This window comes from Pristiophorus japonicus, chromosome 3 (genome assembly GCF_044704955.1).
Source record: "Pristiophorus japonicus isolate sPriJap1 chromosome 3, sPriJap1.hap1, whole genome shotgun sequence".
In the NCBI taxonomy this organism is placed as follows: Eukaryota; Metazoa; Chordata; class Chondrichthyes; family Pristiophoridae; genus Pristiophorus; species Pristiophorus japonicus.
In genome coordinates this window covers 228,622,544-228,647,111 of record NC_091979.1, presented here as the reverse complement: position 1 = coordinate 228,647,111, position 24,568 = coordinate 228,622,544, and the positions used below count along the sequence as shown (strand labels likewise).

The following is a 24,568-nucleotide window of genomic DNA, read 5'->3' as shown; positions in this document are numbered from 1 at the left end:
CCTTTGTTGCACTCCATTACCTTCCTGGGCACTGTGCCATGCTGTAACTGTCTGTGTTTTCCCCAGGTGGACATGCAGATGCCGGGGTTGGTGAAGAACATTATGCCATACGGAGTGTTTGTGGAATTCCCGCACGGGCTCGTCGGCCTGGCCCCCAAAGCTGTGAGTCCGGTTTCCAGATGCTCCCTGCACTGTCAGTGGCGCTGTTAGTTGCAGTTAGCACGTGCCTTATCGAGTAATTCGTGGCATGCTGCTCCCGGGTACGGTGGTGCAGTGATTGTTACTGGATCAATACTCCAGACAACTGAAGTTTCAGAATTTAAATTTTTTATTTTAAAAAAAAAAAGCTGGTCTCCGTAAAAGTGAGCATGAAGCTGTCTGATTGTCATAAAACCCCAACTGGGTCACTAATGCCATTTAGGGAAAGAAATCTGCTGTCCTTACCCTGTCTGGCTTATATATGTTTCCAGTCCCACACCAACATGACTGACTTTAACTGCCCTCTGAAGTATGAGTCTAATTGGGGGGTTCGGGGGGTTTAAATATAGAATAACGAACTCACGGGAGTGAGTTACAGGCTGGAATCTAATCGAGGGGTTCGGGGGGGGGGGGGTTATATATAGAATAACAGATACCCAGGAGTGAGTTACAGGCTAGAATCTAATCGAGGGGTTCGGGGGGGTTTATATATAGAATAACAGATACCCGGGAGTGAGTTACAGGCTGGAATCTAATCGAGGGGTTCGGGGGGTTTATATATAGAATAACAGATACCTGGGAGTGAGTTACAGGCTGGAATCTAATCGAGGGGTTCGGGGGGTTTATATATAGAATAACAGATACCCGGGAGTGAGTTACAGGCTGGAATCTAATCGAGGGGTTCGGGGGGTTTATATATAGAATAACAGATACCCGGGAGTGAGTTACAGGCTGGAATCTAATCGAGGGGTTCGGGGGGTTTATATATAGAATAACAGATATCCGGGAGAGAGTTACAGGCTGGAATCTAATCGAGGGGTTCGGGGGGTTTATATATAGAATAACAGATACCTGGGAGTGAGTTACAGGCTGGAATCTAATCGAGGGGTTCGGGGGGTTTATATATAGAATAACAGATACCTGGGAGTGAGTTACAGGCTGGAATCTAATCGAGGGGTTCGGGGGGTTTATATATAGAATAACAGATACCTGGGAGTGAGTTACAGGCTGGAATCTAATCGAGGGGTTCGGGGGGTTTATATATAGAATAACAGATATCCGGGAGAGAGTTACAGGCAATGTACCTTGTAATTACGTTAAGTGCCACGCGTGCCCTTTAAGGGGCTGCACAGACTGTTCTTAATACCGCAGTGCGTGCTTTTACAGTGAAAAGCCGGCGGCGAGGGATACCCGGAGCATGGGCATGCAGCGCACAGGTACATTGGTTACAGGGGCACTGATTCTGTGGGTGATGTTTCTCCTCCCCCAGGCCATGTCTGATAAATTTGTGACGAACACCGAGGATCATTTTGTGGTGGGCCAGACAGTGGTTGCCAAGGTTACAAACCTGGACGAGGAGAAGAAGCGGGTGCTGCTGACTCTGAAAGTGTCTGAGTGCAGATCTGCGGAGGCTGATCGGGAGAGCCTGGCCCTCCTGAGCCAGTACTTGAAGGAACTGGAGTTCATCAGGACTGTGATGGCCAGCAGGGGTAAGGTCTGAATCTGTGAAACACTGGGTGCGAGAGGCAGCGAATGCTCATAGCCGTCAGACAGGATATCAATCAGTATTGGTCAGGATCATAGGATCAGGAGGTGGCAATGCAGCTCCTCGAACCTGTTCTGCCATTCAGTGAGATAATAGCTGATCTGTATCTTTACTTCACCGTGGTTCCGTGATGCTTAACACCCTTACCCAACAAAAATCTATTGCACTCATAGAAACATAGAAAATAGGTGCAGGAGAAGGCCATTCGGCCCTTCGAGCCTGCACTACCATTCAACAAGATCATGGTTGATCATTCCCTCAGTACCCCTTTCCTGCTTTCTCTCCATACCCCTTGATCTCTTTAGCCATAAGGGCCATATCTAACTCCCTATTGAATATATCCAATTAACTGGCATCAACAACTCTCTGCAGCAGGGAATTCCACAGGTTAACAACTCTCTTTGAGTGAAGAAGTTTCTCTTCATCTCAGTCCTAAATGGCCTACCCCTTATCCTAAGACTATGTCCCCTGGTTCTGGACTTCCCCAACATCGAGAACATTCTTCCCGCATCTAACCTGTCCAGTCCCATCAGAATCTTGTACGTTTCTATGAGATCCCCTCTCATTCTTCTAAACTCCAGTGAATAAAGGCTCAGTTGATCCAGTCTCTCCTCATATGTCAGTCCCACCATCCCTGGAATCAGTCTGGTGAACCTTTGCTGCACTCCCTCAATAGCAAGAACGTCTTTTCTCAGATTAGGAGACCAAAACTGAACACAATATTCCAGGTGAGGCCTCACCAAGGCCCTGTACAACTGCAGTAAGACCTCCCTGCTCCTATACTCAAATCCCCTTGCTATGAAGGCCAACATACCAGTTGCCTTCCTCACCGCCTGATGTACCTGCATGCCACCTTTCAATGACTGATGAACCATGACACCCAGGTCTCGTTGCAGTTTTGAAATTTTCAGTTGAGCCCCAGTCTCAGCAGCTTTTTGGGGGAGAGTGTTGTTCTGGATTTCCATTAACCCCCACCCCATGTTGGAGCTCCCAGTTCTCGAAACGTTCTGCCTTTCATTCGTCGATGTGTTAAATGTCAGAAGTGCAGCAGTCAACTTCTCCGCAGCCTGGCAACATGACGTTCTAAAATACATTTGTTGGGCTCCAGGTACTTGCCTTTATTTAGCCGTAGAGTTGCTATTCCTTTAGAGGTCCTGTTCCCTCTCTTTCTCGCACAAGCGCTGTGTGGCTGGGATTCGCGATGCTTCCACTCTGATTCACGTGTTCGCTGTGTCCAGCTCGAATTCAGGTTAAACCAAATGTACAGCACAGGACTGTCACTGTGCACAATGGTCTTGTGTGATATCACTGCCCCCCCCCCCCCCACCCTATTGTGTGATATTACTGGCCTCTCCCACCGGTGTGTGATATCACTGCCCCCACTGTTGTGTGATAACGGATACCCGGGAGTGAGTTACAGGCTGGAATTTAATCGAGGGGTTCGGGGAGGGGTGGTTATATATCGAATAACGGATACCCAGGAGTGAGTTACAGGCTGGAATCTAATCGAGGGGTTCGGGGGGGGGTTATATATAGAATAACGGATACCCAGGAGTTACAGGCTGGAATCTAATCGAGGGGTTCGGCGGGTTTATATAAAGAATAACATACCTGGGAATGAGTTACAGGCTGGAATCTAATCCAGGGATTTGGGGATTTATATATAGACTAGTGGATACCCGGGAGTAAGTTATAGGCTAGAATCTAATTGAGGGATTCGGAGGGTTTATATATAGAATAACAGATACTCGGGAGTGAGTTTAATCCTCGGTAAACGTTTGCTGTTTCAGACTCTTTGCTTGTTACCAATCTGAGCCACCTGGTCACAGGGCAGAGACTGGAGCTAGCTGTGGATGGAGTGAAGGCTGATGGGACGGTGTACTTCACTGGTGCTCAAGTTGCCGGACTGACCGTTACAGCCAGTCGCTATCACCAGGGGGGTAAGTGCACGACTGATCGGGGTTCACCAGATTAGGATTCTCCGCCTCTGAGTCAGAAGGTGGTGGGTTCAAACTCCACTCTAGGATTTGAGCCCATAATCTAAGGTGACACCTCACTGCATTGCTGAAGGAGTGCTGCTCTGCCAAGGTGCGTCTTTCAAATGAGATATTAAACTGTTCCTGTTTAGGTAGATGGTAACGAACCCACGGCACTACGGAGCAATAGATCTCCCAAAGTCCTGACTAACATTCCTTCCTCAGCCAATGCTCCCAGAAACCGGTTAGCCGACCATGACCTCACTGCTACTTGTGGGACCTAGCTTTGTGAAAATTAGGTGTTTGCTCTCCACTGATGTTAATCCTCACTCCATAACCCCTTTTTCCCCAGCGCCCTGTGTTACTGACTGTATCTCTACTGATGTTAATCCAGCTCCCTCACACTGTCACTCAGTAACCCGTCTCCCCCAGCACCGTGTGTTACTGACTGTATCTCTACTGATGTTAATCCAGCTCTCTCACATTGTCATTCAGTAACCCCTCTTCCCCAGCGCCCTGTGTTGCTGACTGTATCTCTACTGATGTTAATCCAGCTCTCTCTCACTGTCGCTCAGTAACCCCTCTTCCCCAGCGCCCTGTGTTACTGACTGTATCTCTACTGATGTTAATCCAGCTCTCTCACATTGTCATTCAGTAACCCCTCTCCCCCAGCGCCCTGTGTTACTGACTATAAACTATAACCTGAGTTGACCTACCTTCAGTGTGTAGGTCACTGATTCTGAGCACGTCATTCAGAAGCTGATGGAGAGGCCATGAAACCCGCTGGGTTTGGGAAGTTTTGGGGTTTGAAGGGGAGTTGTGATTTGTGATGATTCGGCAACGTATAAGGAACCTACTCCATCAGCAGAATAGTGGAGCTCTCCATCAAATACGTAATGGCTCCAGGAGAATCTGTCACCGATGCACCTCGACACGATACTTTATGATCACCGATGTGTGTCACATGGTTAGAGGGGGTGGGGGAATGGGGGGAGATGTGCCCTGCCTGGGGGGGGAGGGGATTGGGGGGGAATGTGGGGTGGGGGGGGGGAAACGGGGGATTGGGAGGATGTGCCGTGCCCGGGGGGGAGGAGGGGGGTGCATTGGGGAGATGTGCTGTGCCCGGGGGGGGAGGGGATTGGGAGGATGTGCCGTGCCCAGGGGGAGGGGGGAGGAATTGGGAGATGTGTTGGGGATTGGGGGATGTGCCCGGGGGTGTGGGGGGTTATGCCATGTTTTACATGCTGCAGTAAATTTGCTAATGGTGCTTTTGTTCCTTAATGCAGAGCTGAGGGTGAGCCGGGGACAGCAGTGCTCGGCAGTGGTGCTGTTCGTACACCTCCTCTCCGCCACTGTACACGTCTCTCTCCGTCAGGAGCTGCTGAACACCAACGTGAAAAAGGTACAGTAGTGTCGGGATGATCTTCTCCGAAGCCTTTGCCAGGCTGGGCTGGGGCAGAGGGGGACACTCCTGATGGGCAGGGTTCAGAGGAGGCAGTTTACCCGATACACTGAGCGAGAGTCACTGTCTGTGAATGGAAATGTCTGAGGCCGTGGGGACCAAGTGGACTCCAGTCCCGTTGTTCGATGAACGAAGTCGAACACATCTGTGACCAGCGCACCGAGTTAAATGGCTGGGTGGTGCAGTGTGCGCTTTCACCTCTGCACCGGGGTTCCAGACTGACGACGGAACCTCTCTGCCGCGTAAAGGTTTTACATTTGGACAGTTCTCAATGTAACACATCTCACTGAGATTGATGATAAGGCATGGTTCAACAGTGTAGAGGGAGGAGTATTTGATGGGACAGTGTAAAGGGAGCTTTATTCTGTATCTGACCCGTGCTGTACCTGCCCTGGGAGTGTTTGAGGGACAGTGTAGAGGGAGCTTTACTCTGTATCTAACCCGTGCTGTACCTGTCCTGGGAGTGTTTGAGGGACAGTGTAAAGGGAGCTTTACTCTGTATCAAACCCTGTGCTGCACCTGCCCTGGGAGTGTTTGAGGGACAGTGTAGAGGGAGCTTTACTCTGTATCTAACCCGTGCTGTACCTGTCCTGGGCGCGTGTGATGGGACAGTGTAGAGGGAGCGTTACTCTGTATCTAACCCATGCTGTATCTGCCCTGGGAGTGTTTGATGGGACTGTGTAGAGGGAGCTTTGTGATGAACTGAGGACTTCAATGTGTGTTGCAGTTGAAAGGGATTTCTCAGCATCCTGCGGTGGTGCAGTTTGTGGCCCCGGATGTTGCCGTGGGATCGCTGGCCGGCACCCCTCAGCTGCTTCTCATTCCCGTCGCCTCCCATCTAAACGACACCTTCCACTTCGACTCAGAGAAGCTGTCAGTGGGGCAGACCATCTCGGTGCTGCTGAGGAGCGGGGGCGTGGAGCGTGGAGGGATCCCACTGGCCGCCAGGGGTCCTGCCAAGGGCCGGAGAGCCAAGCGAGAGCGCAAGCCGTCGGAGGGAGGGGAGGAGGCCCTGCCCGGGGTCCAGCACACCTTGTGTATCGGGGACGTGGTCAGCGGGACAGTGAAGTCGGTGCGGATCACCTGCCTGCTCATCGCGTTGCACGGCGGTGTGACCGGGTTCGTCCACGCCTCGGAGATCCTCGACCAGGTTCCCGAGGGCACCATCCCGACGGCCAAGCACAAAACCGGCGATGCCGTAACGGCAAAGATCATCGGAGGCAAAGAGGCCAAGTCCCACAGGTAGGCACTCTTAAACCATGGCGAGCTGCGCTGGTTTGCGGCTCGTGGGACCTGGGGGGAAGGGGACATGGTGACTCTGCTGTGTCAGGTCCCTGTCACCGAGCGGCTCCAGGGTTAGCGAGCCGCTGCTACAAGTTGTTCATGTATTGCGGGCTCGGGACATGGGCCTCACTGGCAAAGCAGCATTTCTTGCCCGTCCCTCACCACCCTGAGGGAACTATGACTTAATGCACTGAGTGGGACTGGAGTCACATAGGCCAGTGCAGGTAGGGGTTGGCAGATTATCTCCCTGAAGAAGGGCATTGAACTAAGATCTTGCATTTATCTAACGCCTTTCGTGACATCCCAAAGCGCTTGACAGCCAATAAAGCACTTTTGGGATGTAATCACTGTTGTAATGTAGGAAACGCGGCAGCCAATTTGCGCACAGCAAGCTCCCACAAACAGCAATGTGATAATGACCAGGTGATCTGTTTTAGTGATGTTGGTTGAGGGATAACTAACTATTGGCCCGAGGTTCCGGGGATAACTCCCCTGCTCTTCCTCGAAGAGTGGCCTTGGGATATTTTCCGTTCACCTAAGAGAGCAAACGAGACATCAGTTTTATGTCTCATCCTCCGACAGTGCAGCGCTCCCTCAGTACTGCCCCTCCAACAGTACGGCGCTCTCTCAGTACTGCCCCTTGGACAGTGCAGCGCTCCCTCAGTACTGCCCCTCCAACAGTACGGCGCTCCCTCAGTACTGCCCCTTGGACAGTGCAGCGCTCCCTCAGTACTTCCCCTTCGACAGTGTGGCGCTCCCTCAGTGCTGCCCCTCCGACAGTGTGGCGCTCCCTCAGTGCTGCCCCTCCGACAGTGTGGCACTCCCTCAGTACTGCCCTTTCGACAGTACGGCACTCCCTCAATACCGCACTGGGAGTGAACCAGTTGAGTGTATGACCAGCGATCATTTTCACGGGTCAGTTTTTCTGATGCCAGCCCACAAACCACCTGATTTACTCAGTTTTCACCTTGCCGTGCTGGGATTTGAACTAACGACCTCTTAAGTCCTGTCCTGTAACTCGGCTATCGTGCATTACAATGCATCACAATGTGCGGGGTCAGCGCATGCCTCGACAGTCGAGCCCTGCCTTGGGTCTCCGGGGCCGTGGAGGAGCGTATATTTAATCGGCCAATTTTATTCCACAGGTTTCTTGTTGCACCATGATTTCCGTCACTGACTAATATGTTTTTTTTTGCCTCCATTTCATGCCAGGTTTTTGCCGATCACGCACCCGCATTTTGCCACGACTATCCCGGAGTTAACACTGCGACCCAGGTGAGATGAGGAATCGAGACGCGCGGTGTGCGTCCCAGGTCACATAAAGCTTGGAGTACCGTGCACAATTTTAGTCTCCATATTATAAAAGGGATATCTAGGCACTGGAGAAGATGCAAAAAAGATTCACAAGGATGATGCCAGAACTGAGAGGTTATAATTATCAGGAAAGATTGAACAGGCTGGGGCTCTTTTCTCTAGAAAGGAGAAGGCTGAGGGAGTCCTGATAGAGGTCTTTAAAATTATGAAAGGGTATAATAGGGTAGACATAGAGAAGATGTTTCTACTTGTGGGAGAGTCCAGCACTGGGGGCCATCAATATCAGACAGTCACTAATAAATCCAATGGGGAATTGAGGAGAAACTTCTTTATCCAGAGTGAGGTGAGAATGTGGGACTCGCTGCCACAGCGAGGGGTTGAGGCGAATAGTATCAATGCAGTTAAAGTGATAAACACATGAGGGAGAAAGGGATGGAATGATAGGGTGATGGGGGGAGATGAAGAGGTATGGAAGGAGGCTGGTGTGGAGCATAAACACCGGCATGGACCTGTTGGGCCTAATGGCCTGTTTCTGTGCTGTACGTTTATGTGAAAAGCTTAAAACATTGGGATGGTTGATGGCTGTGAGTTTCTAGAAGCAGGACCTGAGCCTCCCAGACCACAAAGATCTGTGTGCCAGGAGGAGATGAATTTCCCTGCTCTCGGTTGTGTGTTGGTGTGAGATGGGGATTGGATCGAGCTCGGCTGTGACGTCTCGCAGAATTGAAGAGCTCACTGTCGAGGCTCGCTCTTTGAATGGATGCTACGCCGGAGTGCAGGACGGACCCAGCACAGAGTCAAACCTATTTTAGGAGGAGAGCAGAGAGTAAATGAAGTTCTAAACCCCAGGAGCAAACCCCTCACTTTGGGTTCCAGCCTGTAACTCACTCTGCCTGTTCTGTGATCGCTTTCCCGGAAAGAATGGCTCCGGTTGGGGTGGAGTGTAGAATGTTTCAGTGTAAGGGGTGTCGCAGTTGTGCGGGGCAGACTGGTTGAGCTGGGTGCTCTTTACCTTTCCGCCATTGTTCATCGGTTTATATGTCACCTTCAGAGCTGCTGACCGAGGGCCGTGCGGCTCTTTGTCAGCCGGCACGGATACGATGGGCCGAAATGGCCTCCTTCTGCACTGTAAATTTCTATGTTTCTAAGTTTACTTAAACAATAGAGTTACAATGTAATGATGTTCCCTCACCTTCCTGCTGACTGCCCCCTTCCTCTCACAGCAAGCTCTCGGGGAATTGTGCAGTGGTGCTCCAGGGCGAGCAGCTCGCCGACAGGCTCAAGTCCTTCACACCCAGCCAAGTGCTGACCTGTTACGTGTTCAAGGTACCACAGCTTACGTGTCTTTCTATCATGCCACACTGGGGGGTGGTTGAGGGGGTGGGGGCGGCAGGTGGGTGGTGGTTGGGGAGGGGGCGGGTACTTTGGTTACTGAGCAGAGTCAGGGACGGTGATTCTGAACCTGCCATGTTATCACTGTGATTTCACTGCAGTGTGATGGTCGGTGTGTGACGTTTACGTACCGGTGTCTGCTCGAACGTTAACACCCAGCAGCACAGTTATAAATGTCATCCAGCCTCGTGCTGTGTCCGGAGACTGAGTATATTGAGCTGCACGGCACCAGGGTGATGGGTGGGGTGGGTGCTGGAGGTGCTGTTTGGTAACTGGGGCGGGGCGGGGGTGGGGGGCAGCGATGGCGTCAGTTTGGCCCGCTGTGGAGGGAGGTGCGGGGCATTTTGAATTGCTCACTTACAGTACAGCTCAAATGGTGCCGTGTTATGGGGCCTCGACTCGTGGCCCTGTGTTCAAGGCTGTAATGTTATCTCTCGATTTGATACAAGCAATTTGACAATGCAAGAAGTCCCTGGATGTAACTTGTCCCCCCTCACTACAACCCACCCCTGACCTGCGCTCTTTGCTCCATGTGGCCAGGCGCCTGGCCTGCCCCCTCTCCCGATTTCCCTGGCGTACTCTGTGCTTCCTGCAGCAGGACTCCGTGCCTCACCAGCCTTTAATCTCTCTCCTGTCTCCAGTACAACTGTGCCAAGCAATGTCTGGACGTGGAAGTGACTCCTGACGTCCGGGGGAAAGTCGAGCTGCTGCTGCTGTCTCTCAATCTCAAGGTGAGTGTCCACCCGCGGATTATCGTCTCCAGCACGCCGCCGTGGCTCAGTGTGCAGCACTGTCGCCTCGGAGTCACAAGGACATGGTTCAAGTCCCACACAATCCAAAATCCAGCTTCACCCTCCCAGTGCAGTACTGAAGGAGCGCTGCCCTTTCCGGTGGATGTAAAAGATCCCACGGCACTATTCTCAGAAGAACAGGGGAATTCTTCCTGGTGATCTGGGTCAATATTTATCCCTCAACCAACATCACTTAAACAGATTATCTGCTCATCAACTCATTTCTGTTTGAGGCAGCTTGCTGTGTGCAATTTGGCTGCTGGGTTTTCTAAATTACAGCAGTGACTACACTTCAAAAGGTACTTCATTGGCTGTAAAGCACTTTTGAACATAAGAAATAGGAGCAGGAGTAGGTCATTTGGCCACTCGAGCCTGCTCCGCCATTCAATAAGATCATGGCTGATCTGATCTTGGCTTCAACTCCACTTCCCTACCTGCTCCCCAAAATCCTTGGCTCCCCTTGGGATGTCCTGAGGTCATGAAAGGCGTTATAGAAATGCAAGGTTTTTTCTGTTCTGTCCCGTCCCGTCCAGTCAACCTGGCTCTTGCCTGCTGAACTCCCAGTGGATCTGAATGCAATGCTCTGTGATTTAGGAATATAGAAATTGCTGAATGGAACTAAACCAAGGTCCATCTAGTTCATCTTCTACCAATGTTGTTGACCAATCACAGCGATCAATCTCTATCAGTGAGTCTAGAACAGACCCAGACAGGAGGCGAGGAAAAGCTTTGGGAACCAGAGCTTCAAAGTCACCTGTTCCTCCCGAGCTCGCTACACTCCTCACACGGGACGTCTCACATTACTCACACTGTGACATTTGAACTTCAGATTTATGGTGGGCAGCTGGCTCATATCTGGAGTAATTCAGAAGTGGCTGCCTCGGCAAGCCGCTTGTTCTCTTTTCTGCCCCACCCTCCCCCCCTCCCCATCTCTGTGGCAGTCCCTTCAGAACCCACGGAGCCCCCGTGGGAGGAGCCCACGTCTGGGCCAGAGTGAGACCGGAATTGAGACTGGCTCTTCGAGCCACTGGCCCAAGTTGGGATGCGGGTTAATCTGAACAAACATGAGCAGCGTTGGAGCGGTGTGTGTTTTGAATTTATCTTTGCGCCAGTAATTGTAAAAAGAAAGTGAAGTGATTCTCTGCCAACTCTGTTGTGTCTGAGGATGGGCGGAGCTATGCCGGGCAGCAGGGCCTGGGATTAACGGGTGATAACTGATGATGGGAATAGAATCACCCAGCACAGGAGGAGGCCATTCGGCCCATCGTGCCTGTGCCGGCTCAGTCCCACTCCCTCGATCTTTCCCCATAGTCCTGAAAATTATTCCTTTTTGAAGTACAGGTGCAGCGTTGGAAATCCGGAATCCGGAGTGGCTTTGGTCCCGAGGGGTCCGGATTCTCAACGCTGCACCTGTATTTATATCATTTCCTTTTGAAAGTTACGAATGAATCTGCTTCCACCGCCCTTTCAGGCAGCACGTTCCAGATCACAACAACTCGCTGTGTAAAATAAATAAATAAATAAATCTCCTCTCTCCCTCTGGTTCTTTTGCCAATCGCCTTCAATCTGTGTCCTCTGGTTACTGAACCTCCTGCCACTGGAAACAGTTTCTCCTTATTTACTCTAATCAAAATCCTTCATGATTTTGAACACCTCTGTTAAATCTCCTCTTAACCTTCTCTGGAAACAGTGAGTGTTTTCAGCATGAGCTGTAGGTGAACCTGGTTCTCTGACCCCCCGATAACCCCAGCAAGATGGTCTGGGTCTCCTTCGGTCCGTTCTAAACGTGCTGCTATTGGCCCTTTCAACAAGCTGACCATCTCATCCCAGTGGGGGGAGGGAGTGCGGAGGACTCGTGTTGGGATTGTGCAATTTATAAACTTTTTCTAAAGGGTTTTATCCCTTTTTTTCCCTAATTCAGAGCTTGAAACAGCCGGAGAAAGAATTCCGACCCGGTCAGGCCTTGACTGCGACGGTGGTCGGTCCAGACACCACAGAGACCCGCCTCAGCCTCTCGCTCACGGGTAGGCCCGAGCTCGAAGCGGGGAGGGGGGGATTGCTCGCTCACGGGTAGGCCCGAGCTCTGGCGGGGAGGAGGGGTGCTCGCTCACGGATAGGCCCGGGCTCGGAGGTGGAGGAGGAGGAGGAGGAGAGAGGGGTTGCTCGCTCACAGGTAGGCCTGAGCTCGGAGGGTGATGAGGGGGGGTTCGCTCACTCATGGGTAGGCCCGGGCTCAAGCGGTTGGGGGGGGTTGCTCGTTCACGGGTAGGCCTGATCTCAGCGGGGCAGGGGAGGTCACTCGCTCACGGGTAGGCCCGAGCTCGGAGGGGGGGTTGCTCGCTCATGGGTATGCCCGAACTCTGAGGGGGGGGGTTACTTGCTCATGGGTAGGCCCGAACTCTATGGGGGGGGGTTACTCGCTCACGGATAGGCCTGAGCTCGGAGTGGGTGGGGGTGTGGGTCGCTCGCTCACAGGGTAGGCCTGAGCTCGGAGGGGGTGTTGCTCACTCACGGGTAGGTCCGAGCTCGAAGGGGCGGCGGGGCTTCGATCTGCCAGCAATTCATCACCTTTTTTTAATACCTTGCACTGAGCGAAATGGCCCATGGTGGGACAGTGAGCAACACCTGGGCAGGATGCTTGGTGGAGGCACGGGCAGACGTGGGTTTGCAAGCGGATTTTGCCACCGGTGAGAGGTGAACAGAAGAACATAGAACATAAGAAATAGGAGCAGGAGTCGGCCATTCGGCGCCTCGAGCCTGCTCCGCCATTCAATAAGATCATGGCTGATCTGATCTTGGGCTCAGCTCCACTTCCCTGCCCGCCCCTCATAACCCTTCACTCCCTTATCGCTCAAAAATCTGTCTGTCTACCTCTACCTTAAATATATTCAATGACCCAGCCTTCACAGCTCTCTGGAGCAGAGGATTTCACCCTCTGAGAGAAGAAATTCCTCCTCATCTCAGTTTTAAATGGGCGACCCCTTATTCTGAAACTATGCCCCCTAGTTCTAGATTCCCCCACGAAGGAAAACATCCTCTCTTCATCTACCCTGTCAAGCCCCCTCAATAAGATCACCTCTAAGTCTTCTAAACTCCAAGGATTACAGGCCCAACCTGCTCAACCTTTCTTCGGAATCAACCGCGTGACCCTTCTCTGAATAGCCTCCAGTGCAAGTATATCCTTCCTTAAATAAGGAAACTATACCCAGTACTCTAGGTGTGGCCTCACCAATACCCTGTACAGTTGTAGCAGGACTTGTCCGCTTTTATACTCCATCCCCTTGCAATAAAGGCCAACATTCAATTTTCCTTCCTGATTACTTGCTGTACCTGCATACTAACTTTTTGTGTTTCATGCACAAGGACCCCCAGGCCCCTCTATACCTCAACATTTTGTAATTTCCCCATTTAAATCATTTGTTTTTTTATTTCATTTTTTTGGTATGGTGGAGGTGTTTGCGGGTAAAAGTCCCCAAGGGCAGGGCATGCTGACTGAATGCTGTGGTAGAACAGAGGGAGAGGAGCACCATGTAGGCTGGAGGCATAGGATGTGAGCTGGGACACACGGCAGGAGGGAGCGGCAGGGCTGGGGCCCAGACAGAACATTGAGGGGTTCTGAAGTCCGTATATGGTGAGGGACTAGGAGTCCGCAAAGGACAACTCGGACCCAAGGGGCAGGGGTATGAGCAGGTGGGGTTCTGGGGGCGGAGGGTATGTGCGGGCAGGTCAGTTTGGGGTTTGGCAATGACGTACTCTGGCCAGTCGAGCCGGCAGAAACCAAACCTTGCGGTGAGCTTTGAGCTTGTGTGTGAACTCTGAAACCTTCGCTGGGTCCTGAGCCGCCTCTGTGAGCAGGCCAGTCCCTGCTGAGAAAAGAGGCAGTTTGAAAACACTCGCTGGATTATTTTGGGACACGACTTGCTGCAATTCTGTTACAATACTTGTACTTTATTAAACGATCTAACTGGCACATTCTCGCTCCCAAGGTGTATGCTCACTGGATGAAGGTTCGACAACTCTGGGCACTATCAAAAAGGTCACGCCACAGGTTGGGGTCATCGTCTGGCTCCCCTTCGGAAAGAGCGGCCGAGTGGGCCTGTGTGACCTTGCGGATTCGTACCGTGAGTCGCCGCTGGAGGGGTTTGCCCTGGGCCGCGTCGTCAGGTCTGTATCGGAGCGGCGCAGTGTGGAACAGGCAGCACTCTCACTGCAAGGCCAGCCTGCACCATCTGCTATACATACCCGTTACTGCACTGCTAGACTGTGCGAGTGTTGCATTACCCATCAGCCGTGGCTCAGTGGGCAGCACTCTCGCCTCTTGAGTCAGAAGGTTGCGGGTTCAAGTACCACTCCAGAGACGAGAGCACAAAAATCCAGCCTGACACTGAGAGGGTGCTGCACTGTTGCAAGTGCCGTCTTTCAGATGAGACATTAAACCGAGGCCCCCTCTGCCCCCTCGGGTGAATGTAAAAGATTCCATGGGCATTATTTCGAAGAAAAATAGGGGAGTTCTCCCCGGTGTCCCAGCCAATATTTATCCCTCAATTAATATCACTAAAACAGATTATCTGTTCATTATCTCGTTGCTATTTGTGGAGCTTGCCATGCACACATTAGCTTGAAGGGTAATTCGTCAGCTGTGACGTAGTTTGGGATGCCAAGAGGACGTAAAGGGCACTATGTAAATGCAAGTTCCACTTTCCTTGTTCTGGAATGGACACCCTGAACGAGTTCTGTAGTTCTATTGAGTTGCCAGCAGATGTCACTGCCGCACTGGGTTTCCTGGCCGATTTGGAGACCTCAGTGGTTGTTAAAGTGAACCGCACGAATGTATTCTGATCCAAATAAAAACAGATTGTTGGAGAAAGGCAGCGGGTCAGTCGGCCTGTGGCACGACCAACAACTGGTTACCGTTTTGTGGCTACCCCTGAACCCTGCCCTCCTGATCTCTGGTCCGTCATCAGCAATTCCCTCATTTGCCTCCGACCTGAATGTGTTTGCATTTGGCTTCCTGTACCGGCCTCTGTCTCACCGGCTCTGTGTTTCCTGGTTCTACAGGTGCTGTGTTATTTCCAAGGATGGGGATCAGTTGGGAGTTTCCCTCAGGAACTCGAGGTGAGCGTTTCTCCATAAAGAAGAGCGACATGGAATGATTGGATAAGTAAATTAGGGCTATTGAGATGGGACATCTCGGAGGGTGGGGGTAGGGACCCAACAGGAATACCCAAGATGCTCAGTGGGGTAGAGAAAGTAAATCTGGGGCACTCTTCAATTGAAACTGCTGTTATAATTTTAAAATTCTTGTCCTTGTTTTCAAATCCCTCCATGGCCTCGCCCCTCCCAATCGCTGTAATCGCCTCCAGCTCCACAACCGCCCCCCACCCCCCCAGAGATGTCTGCGCTCCTCTAATTCTGCCTTCTTGAGCATCCCCGGTTATAATCTCTCAACCATTGGTGGCCGTGCCTTCAGCTGCCTGGGGCCCAAGCTCTGGAACTCCCTGCCTAAACCTCTCCACTTCTCTCTCCTCCTTTTAAGACGTTCTTTAAAACCTACCTCTTTGACCAAGCTTTTGGTCACCTGTCCTAAGATCTCCTTATGTGGCTCAGTGTCAAATTTTGTTTGATAATCGCTTTAATCATTTTAAAGACCTCTATCAGCTCACCCCTCAGCCTTCTGGGTTTTTTTCTAGAGAAAAGAGCCCCAGCCTATCCTGTTAGTTATAACCTCTCGGTTCTGGGATCATTCGATCCCTTTTTCATCCTCTTCAGTACACCTCTATCCTTTTTATAATGTGGCGACTAGAACTGTTCACAGTGCTCCAAGTGTGACCTAATCGAGGTTTTATACAAGTTTAACATCACGTCTCTGCTTTATTGCCTGTGTTTAGATGAGATCCTGTTTGAGAGTTGTCATGCTGCTGCTGCTGTTTGAGGTTTTTGGCTTGCCTTCCAGGCTGATATGTGTCTGTGTGATTCCTTCCAGGGTGTGCCCTGAAAGTGCGTCCTCAGTGCGTGACCCGGAGATTGCATCGATCAGGTGCCTTCGGAAGGGGCAGCTCCTGAGGGGCTACATAAAGGCTGTCGGGGAGCCCGGAGTCTTTGTCAGGTGAGCACACGGTGGTGGTGGTGGTGGTGCGAGAGGTCAGTCGTCAGCTGGTGTGATGGCCCGCAGCGAGCCAGTGATGGGGAGTGTGGCAGTGTGTGTGAGCTGGTGTGACAGCCCGTATACCTTGGACCAGGCTCTCGATTCTGGGCCATTATGGCATTGAAGGGATGTCTGATACCACACTCCTGTTCTGAATCACTGTCAGCCCCGTGCACTCGCTCGTGCACACGCACGCACGTTGTTCTGTGTGAGTCTGCACTCCTGTTGCTGTCGGGAGAGGGGGAGCCAATCGGTGTTCCCTGTAATTTTGGGGGCGGTGCGGTCCCTTTAACAGGCAGAATTCCAGCACATGGGCGTTGTTTCTTTTTCAAAGCCGGCTGATTGGGCCCCGTGGAGCACTAAAGAGGACATTGTTGCCGAATCCACCGATGGAAGCTTTGGCAAGGGGCGGGGAGCAGGGGAGGGGGTTAGTCAGTTGAGCCATTTCACTGCATGCCCCGGTGACGGACTACAGGAGGGGGGGGCTTGCCAGCAAGGGGTGATGGGCCAAGGCATTGAGCAAAGGGAGGAAGAGTGCTACATGTGTAGATATTATAGCCATGGGTTTGTGCGTGAATAGGGAGCGACTGTTTCCTCTCTCTGTCACAGAGGATGAGACTATTCGTGACGATCTTGTATTTATGCCCCTCAGTTCTGGTCTCCCCCACAATTGGGAACATCTTCTCTACGTCTATCCTTCATAATTTTAAAGACCTCTATTGGATCGCTCCTCAGCCTTTTCTTGGGTCCCTTGCAGTCAGATTCAGGTGAATTTATAATGGGGAACAAAGAAATGGCAGACCAGTTGAATAAATACTTTGGTTCTCTCTTCATGAGGGAAGACACAAATAACCTTCCAGATGTACTAGGGGACCAAAGGTCTAGTGAGAAGGAGGAACTGAAGGATATCCTTATTAGGCAGGAAATTATGTTGGGGAAATTGATGGGATTGAAGGCCGATAAATCCCCAGGGCCTGATGGTCTGCATCTCAGAGTACTTGGGGAAGTGGCCCTAGAAATAGTGGATGCATTGGTGATCATTTTCCAACAGTCTATCGACTCTGGATCAGTTCCTATGGATTGGAGGGTAGCTAATGTAATACCACTTTTTTTAAAAAGAGGGAGAGAGAAAATGGGTAATTATAGACCGGTTAGCCTGACATCAGCAGTGGGGAAAATGTTGGAATCAATTATTAAAGATGAAATAACAGCGCATTTGGAAAGCAGTGACAGGATCGGTCCAAGTCACTTGACAAATTTTCTGGAATTTTTTGAGGATGTAACTCGTAGAGTGGACAAGGGAGAACCAGTGGATGTGGTGTATTTGGACTTTCAAAAGGCTTTTGACAAGGTTCCACACAAGAGATTGGTGTACAAAATTAAAGCACATGGTATTGGGGGTAATGTACTGACGTGGATAGAGAACTGGTTGGCAGACAGGAAGCAGAGAGTCTGGATGAACGGGTCCTTTTCAGAATGGCAGGCAGTGACTAGTGGGGTGCCGCAGGGCTCAGTGCTGGGACCCCACCTATTTACAATATACATTAATGATTTGAATGAAGGAATTGAGTGTAATATATCCAAGTTTGCAGATGACACTAAACTGGGTAGCGGTGAGAGCTGTGAGGAAGACGCTAAAAGGCTGCAGAGTGACTTGGACGGGTTAGGTGAGTGGGAAAATGCATGGCAGATGCAGTATAATGTGGATAAATGTGAGGTTATCCACTTTAGGGACAAAAACACAAAGGCAGAATATTATCTGAATGGCAGCAGATTTGGAAAAGGGGAGGTGCAACGAGACCTGGGTATCATGGTACATCAGTCATTGAAAGTGGGTATGCAGGTACAGCAGGTGGTGAAGGCGGCAAATGGTATGCTGGCCTTCATAGCTAGGGGATTTGAGTATGGGAGCAGGGAGGTCTTACTGCAGTTGTACAGGGCCTTGGCCTGGAATATTATGTTCAGTTTTGGTCTCCTAATCTGAGGACGGACATTCTTGCTATTGAGAGAGTGTGGCGAAGGTTCACCAGACTGATTCCCGGGATGGCTGGACTGACATATGAGGAGAGACTGGATCGACTTAGCCTTTATTCACTGGAGAGGGGATCTCATAGAAACATATAAAATTCTGACGGGACTGGACAGGTTAGATACAGGAAGAATGTTCCCGATGTTGGGAAAGTCCAGAACCAGGGGACACTGTCTAAGGATAAGGAGTAAGCCATTTAGGACTGAGATGAGGAGAAACTTCTTCACTCAGAGAGTTGTTAACCTGTGGAATTCCCTACTGCAGAGAGTTGTTGATGCCAGTTCATTGGATATATTCAAGAGGGAGTTAGATATGCCCCTTATGGCTAAAGGGATCAAGGGGTATGGAGAGGAAGCAGGAAAGGGGTACTGAGGTGGATGATGAGTCATGATCTTATTGAATGGTGGTGCAGGCTCGAAGGGCCGAATGGCCTACTCCTGCACCTATTTTCTATGTTTCTATATTTTCTAAACAAAAGAGCCCAGCCTATACAGTCTTTCCTGATGGGTATAACCTCTCAGTTCTGGTATCATTCTTGTGAATCTGTTTTGCACCTTCTCCAGTGCCTTTATATCCCTTTTGTAATAGGGAGACCAGAACTGTTCACAGTGCTCCAAGTGTGCTCTAACCAAGGTTCGATACAAGTTTAATATAATTTACCTGCTTTTCAATTCTATTCCTCTAGAAATGAACCCCAGTGCTTGGTTTGCATTGTATTGTGACCTTGCTAATCTGTGTAGGTACCTTTCGGGATTTGTGGACCTGTACCCCCAGACCCCTTTGCTTCTCTACCCCACCTAGAAGCTTACTTTCCAAGCACTTTCTCCTTATTCTTCCGACCAAACATGAATGACCTCGCACTTGCCTATATTGCGGTTTATTTGCTAATTACTCGTCCATTCTGCAAGAAAGGGATGCAGTGGTTGTTTCGGCAGACTGCGGTTTCTGGGGCTTGCCTGTTCCGTGGGGTGGGGGGGGGGGAGCCGGTTAAAAGGGCCATCCCCTGAGCCTCTCTGTGTTTGGGTGCGGAAATGGGGAGTGGGAGTGTTTCAGCGTGTGATCTGTGTGTTTCAGCCTCTCTGCCTCGGTGTCGGGCCGTGTCCAGTACCAGCACCTCACTGACTACTTTGTCAAGGACCACGATCTGTACATGAGAAACCTCCCGAAAGGCAAGCTGGTGACTGTCAAAGTACTGAGGTAGGAAGTGACTGGGAGTGGGGGGTGGGGCAGAGCGGGAGAGAGGCAGCGTGTTCATTGGCATTGGGAGGGGCGACGGCTCGACTTTGTTTTGTGTTAGATTTCTGAGGCCCCCTCCACCCCCATTGATGGGTAGCTAGATTTGATCCGTATGGATCAGCAAGATCCCAGGCTTGATGCTCGCTCTGTGCTGAGTTAGTTTATCTCGCCCTGGGCAGTGGTGAAGGTGCTGTCTGTGACATGGCATCGACCAGTGGCTCCTGAAGGGGGGTGGGGGAGGGCAGGGCTCCACAGTTGGAGGGACTGCCAACACTCGCTGTCTGGCCTTGCCCCCGAAGGGTGACCGTTTGGTCAGTGCGGCCAAAAGCGACCACTGCCCATGAAACAAGTCCCTCCTTTGCTGCAGGAGCGAGGAGAACAAAGAGGGCCATATAATTATATTGGGCAGAAAGAGGCCATTCAGCCCATCATGCCTGTGCCGGCTCTGTGAAAGAACAATCCAATCAGTCCCACTCCCCCTGCTCTTTCCTCGTAGCCCTGCAAATGTTTCCATTCAAGTAGTTATTTAATTCCCTTTTTGAAAGTTACGATTGAATCTGCTCCCATCGCCCTTTCAGGCAGCACGTTCCAGATCACAACAACTCGCTGCTTATAAAATTAATCCAAATCTTCCCCACCCCCCCAATTACCTTAAATCTGTGTCCTCTGGTTACTGACCCTCCTGCCACTGGAAACAGTTTCTCCTTATTTACTCTATCAAAACCCCTTGACTCTCCCCTTGATTTTCTCTGCCCCAAGGAGAACAACCCCAGCTTCTCCAGTCTCTCCACGTAACTGAAGTCCCCCATCCCTGGTACCATTCGAGTAAATCTCCCCTGCACCCTCTCCAAGGCCCATTAAGAAACCGAGAAAGCTTCGTGCCATTGCTTTCCTTGCCTGGCGCGAGACCTGCTGTGCGTTGGTAGGTTTTGCTGCCTGTGAGGTGAACAGTTCTATGTTTTCAATTCCTTTGCAGTGTGAATAACGAGGAGGGCCAGGTGGAGCTTTCCCTCCTCCCGCGGGACACTGGGAAACCAGATGTGCTCCCAGAGTCACTCGGCCTGTTGCCCAAGGAGACCAAGGAGCTGAGTGAGGCCAAGGGAGCGGTCACCAAACCCAGCAAACGCAAGCGGGGAGATTCGGAGAGCGAGCAGGTGGGTGAAGCTCGATGCTCAATCCTTCACCAGTTGCGTGTCTTTATTTTTTCCTAGTTGAAGTCATTCACCGGATGTGAACGTTGTTGGCATGGCCAGCATTTATTGTCCCCGCTCTAATTGCCCTTGAGAAGGTGGGGGTGAGCCGCCTTGAACCGCTGCAGTCCATGTGGTGAAGGTGTTCCAACAGTGCTGTTAGGGAGGAAGTTCCAGGATTCTGACCCAGCGACAATGAGGGACTCCCCTTCGCCCTCCTCCCACACTGACCGTGGGTTAACCCAGCGGGTGGCTCCATCATGCAATCAGGAGGGGCTGAGATCTCAGCCATGCTCTGTGCCAAGCGAGCTGGGGGTGGCCTAGTTGGTCTCAGCATTTCTGGGTTGAGGGGGGTGCGGGTGGTGGCTGGGATTCACCCTGGGGCCCAAGCTTCTCACCACTATCCAGTGACTCGTACTGGAAGTGTGTGTGTGGATGTTGCAGGAGGACGGGGTCAGAACTCAGGGGCATAGCCTCAGGATAAGGGGTCGACCATTTCAGACAGAGATGAGGAGTAATTTCTTCACTCGGAGGGTTGTGAATCTTTGGAATTCTCTGCACCGGATGGCTGTGGATGCTGAGTCTTTGAGTATATTCAAGACTGAGATCGATAGATTTTTAGAGTTTAGGGGAATCAAGGGTTATGGAGGGAAAATGGAGTTGAGGTTGATGACCTTATTGAATGGCGGAGCAGGCTCGAGAGGCCGAATGGCCAACTCTTGGTCCTAATTCTTATCTTCTTCTGACTTGTTGGTGATGTCTCCTGTTGACACTTTGCCCAGGCTCGCTAAGAGTTGGGATCCCTGTCGGGATTGTGCAGCAAGTGCGATCTGAATCTGCCAATCCAGAGATTCTCATTTTCCAAACACTCTTTCTTAAGAGGTAATTAACCCATGACTGACTTCATTCATCGTTGAGTTAAGTGTACTTGATACGTTGGTCACATCCTTTCTGCTCCATATTTCCATTCCATTATAAATAAACATTTATAGTGAGATCCCCATGTTTCAGGGAGCTGGTTACTGCAAGGTTGGGTAAGTGTTAATCCCCGGGTCGGGCAGTCCAGCAAAGGACAGGTCATTGGTTTCAGATCATCTGATAGACACATAACCATGGTCATTGTGACCAACTGGTCCCAGAGGTACTAGTTAAAGATGAGGGGGTTGAGAAGGGAAGTCGGGGAACTGTTTCAGCCAAAGAGGAATCGAGTTGTGGAATAAATTATCCGGGAAACAAAATTGAAGTGACAATGTAACTGGGGTCAAGGGGCAGTAGGAAATGTTTCTGGCAGGAGATGGGTTGGAGGATACGGGAGAAGGTGGGTCGGTGGGGTTAGGGGATATGGGGAGAAGGTGGTGTTTAGGGATATGGGGGCGAAGGTGGGATTTGGGGACATGAGGAGGTGAGTAGGTGGGATATGGGGAGAAGGTGGGTAGGTGGGGTTGGGGATATGGGGAGAAGGTGGGGTTGGGGATATGGGGAGAAGGTGGGTAGGTAGGGTTGGGGATATGGGGAGAAGGTGGGTAGGTGGGGTTGGGGAGAAGGTGGGTAGGTGGGGTTGGGGATATGGGGAGAAGGTGGGGTTGGGGATATGGGGAGAAGGTGGGTAGGTGGGGTTGGGGATATGGGAAGAAGGTGGGGTTGGGGATATGGGGAGAAGTTGGGGATATGGGGAGAATGTGGGGTTGGGGGATATGGGGAGAAGGTGGGTAGGTGGGGTTGGGGAGAAGGTGGGTAGGTGGGGTTGGGGATATGGGGAGAAGGTGGGGTTGGGGGATATGACGAGTAGGTGGGAAGACAGGCTGATCGATTCTGGCTGTTCCCTCAATTCCATTCCAGCTCTCTCCCTGTGGCCTGTCATTCTGGGTGATTTCGCTGCCTGATTAGCTTATATAAATATTTGATTCACTAGTGCTTTGTCTCCCATTAGCTGTCCTCCAAAAAAATGAAAATAAGGAAGAAACTGAAGAATTCGGAGGAGAGCGACAGCGGAGTCGAGGTATACTGCCGCGAGGAGGAGAGCGACAGTGATGTCGAGGTGAGTGTCACCAGGTTTTATCACCCTTGCGCCAGGCTGAACAGAGTTTAATTTCCCTGGGGCTCAGTCTTGGGGCCCGGAACACTCGGGTCCTATCGGTTCCTGACCATGTGACAGCCCTTGCATTCTGTTCCCTTGGATTGATTCCCCGCTCGCCGTCTCCCTGCCTATCCTGTAGGTGCTGCCTCTCTCTGGTATCGCTGCTCCAGTGGTAGCTGCCCTTGCATTTACATAGCGCCTTTTACAGTCCCCGGAGTGCTTTACAGCCAGGTTAACTACTTTTGGAGTGTAGTCACTGTTGCAATGTAGGAAACGCAGCAGCCAATTTGCGCACAGTAAGCTCCCACAGGCAGCAATGTGATAATGACCAGATAATCATTCAGTTATGCTGTTAAAGGATAAATATTGGCCCCAGGTCACCGGGGATAACTCCCCTGCTCTTCTTCGAAATAGTGCCATGGAATCTTTTACGTCCAGCTGAGAGAGCAGACGGGGCCTTGGTTTAACGTCTCATCCGAAAGACGGCACCTCAGACAGTGCGGCGCTCTCTCAGTACTGCCCCTCCGACAGTGCAGCGCCCCCTCAGTACTGCACCGGAGTGCCAGCCTGGATTCTGTGCTCCAGTATCTGGAGTGGGACTTGAACCCACGACCTTCTGACTCTGAGACGAGAGTGCTGCCCACTGAGACACAGCTGTCACCATGCCCCGAGTGACCGTTCTTCATGTGTGAAGTCGGAGTGTCAGACGGAATGGGGCCTGTGTGTGATGTCCCTCACAGACAATGTACTCACTGGACATCAATCAGAACAGGAAGCCTGGCTGTGTTCCCACTCCCTATTGCAAGGCAGAGGCCAGTTACATCGCTCAGTCTGCCTCCCACAGACTGAGTACCAAACCTGGTGCCCTCTTGTCTGTCTGGCTCTATTCTATTAGTCATCACTAAGAAGCTTTTGCGCCTTTTCTTATTGCCAGTGAGCAACTAACAGCCACTCGTTCCTCCCCATCACTTCTTCCAACAGCAGAGGCCGAAGCCCATCAAGGCCGAAGTCCCCAGGCTGCAGGTGTCCAGTGGCTTTGCTTGGGACGCGAGTTTAAACACCATCACGCCTGCGATAAAAAGACGGCAAGACGAGAGCTCGGACAGTGAAGAAGAAGAAAGCGGGGACAGCAAGGTAGTGAGTTCTGCTTGTTGCACTCGAACAGTTGTTCTCCGAATGTTCGTACTTACTGATTGGCACACAGACTGTGACAGCCTCTGAGTGAAGAGGGGTCTGCCTCGAGTTAAATAATCACGTGGGGGTAGGGGAAGCCCGCTCCACTGAAGCTGCTGTCCTCTGCTTAACGGAGAAATTCCTTCTGTGGATAAATTTACTAAACAAACAGGAACATGGACAGAGGAGAGGGGCTGCGATGGGCAAGGGGGGAGTTGAAGGGAAGGAACAGAGAAGAGATGGGGCCGGACGGTGGGCAGGGGGAGAGATAGCGGGAGGGTAGGGGATGGGCTGCGGACTGGGGGAGGGGAGGGGTGGGCCTGGAGAGGGGGAGGGGTGGGCCTGGACTGGGGGAGGGGCTGCGGACTGGGGGAGGGGAGGGGTGGGCCTGGAGAGGGGGAGGGGTGGGCCTGGACTGGGGGAGGGGAGGGGGGGCCTGGACTGGGGGAGGGGAGGGGAGAGGGTGCCTGGACAAGGGGAGGGAGGGAGGGCCTGGACTGGGGGAGGGGAGGGGAGGGGGAGTCCTGGACTGGGGGAGGGGAGGGGAAGGGAGGCCTGGACTGGGGGAAGGGTGTCTGGACTGGGGGAGGGGAGGGGGGGCCTGGACTGGGGATGGGGAGGGGGGGCCTGGACTGGGGATGGGGAGGGGGGCCTGGACTGGGGATGGGGAGGGGGGGCCTGGACTGGGGATGGGGAGGGGGGGCCTGGACTGGGGATGGGGAAGGGGGGGCCTGGACTGGGGATGGGGAAGGGGG

General features: G+C 51.8%; 1 protein-coding gene across 2 annotated transcripts in view; it reads left to right on the top strand.

The window, feature by feature from the left end:
* Nucleotides 1-24,568, top strand: part of pdcd11 (programmed cell death 11) — a 65,131-nt gene that overhangs the window by 26,499 nt on the left and 14,064 nt on the right. Inside the window, exons 17-32 of one of the 2 annotated variants that reach the window (XM_070876388.1) lie at nucleotides 67-162; nucleotides 1,469-1,688; nucleotides 3,535-3,684; nucleotides 5,007-5,122; nucleotides 5,910-6,424; nucleotides 7,679-7,741; nucleotides 9,004-9,106; nucleotides 9,814-9,903; nucleotides 11,885-11,987; nucleotides 13,950-14,127; nucleotides 15,022-15,078; nucleotides 15,947-16,069; nucleotides 19,212-19,334; nucleotides 20,350-20,527; nucleotides 22,494-22,601; nucleotides 23,625-23,774. In XM_070876388.1, the coding sequence (XP_070732489.1) occupies nucleotides 67-162; nucleotides 1,469-1,688; nucleotides 3,535-3,684; nucleotides 5,007-5,122; nucleotides 5,910-6,424; nucleotides 7,679-7,741; nucleotides 9,004-9,106; nucleotides 9,814-9,903; nucleotides 11,885-11,987; nucleotides 13,950-14,127; nucleotides 15,022-15,078; nucleotides 15,947-16,069; nucleotides 19,212-19,334; nucleotides 20,350-20,527; nucleotides 22,494-22,601; nucleotides 23,625-23,774 (2,373 nt within the window). Of the gene's footprint in view, nucleotides 1-66; nucleotides 163-1,468; nucleotides 1,689-3,534; nucleotides 3,685-5,006; nucleotides 5,123-5,909; nucleotides 6,425-7,678; nucleotides 7,742-9,003; nucleotides 9,107-9,813; nucleotides 9,904-11,884; nucleotides 11,988-13,949; nucleotides 14,128-15,021; nucleotides 15,079-15,946; nucleotides 16,070-19,211; nucleotides 19,335-20,349; nucleotides 20,528-22,493; nucleotides 22,602-23,621; nucleotides 23,775-24,568 lie in introns of both variants that reach the window. The other variant, XM_070876387.1, reaches the window with a different exon arrangement.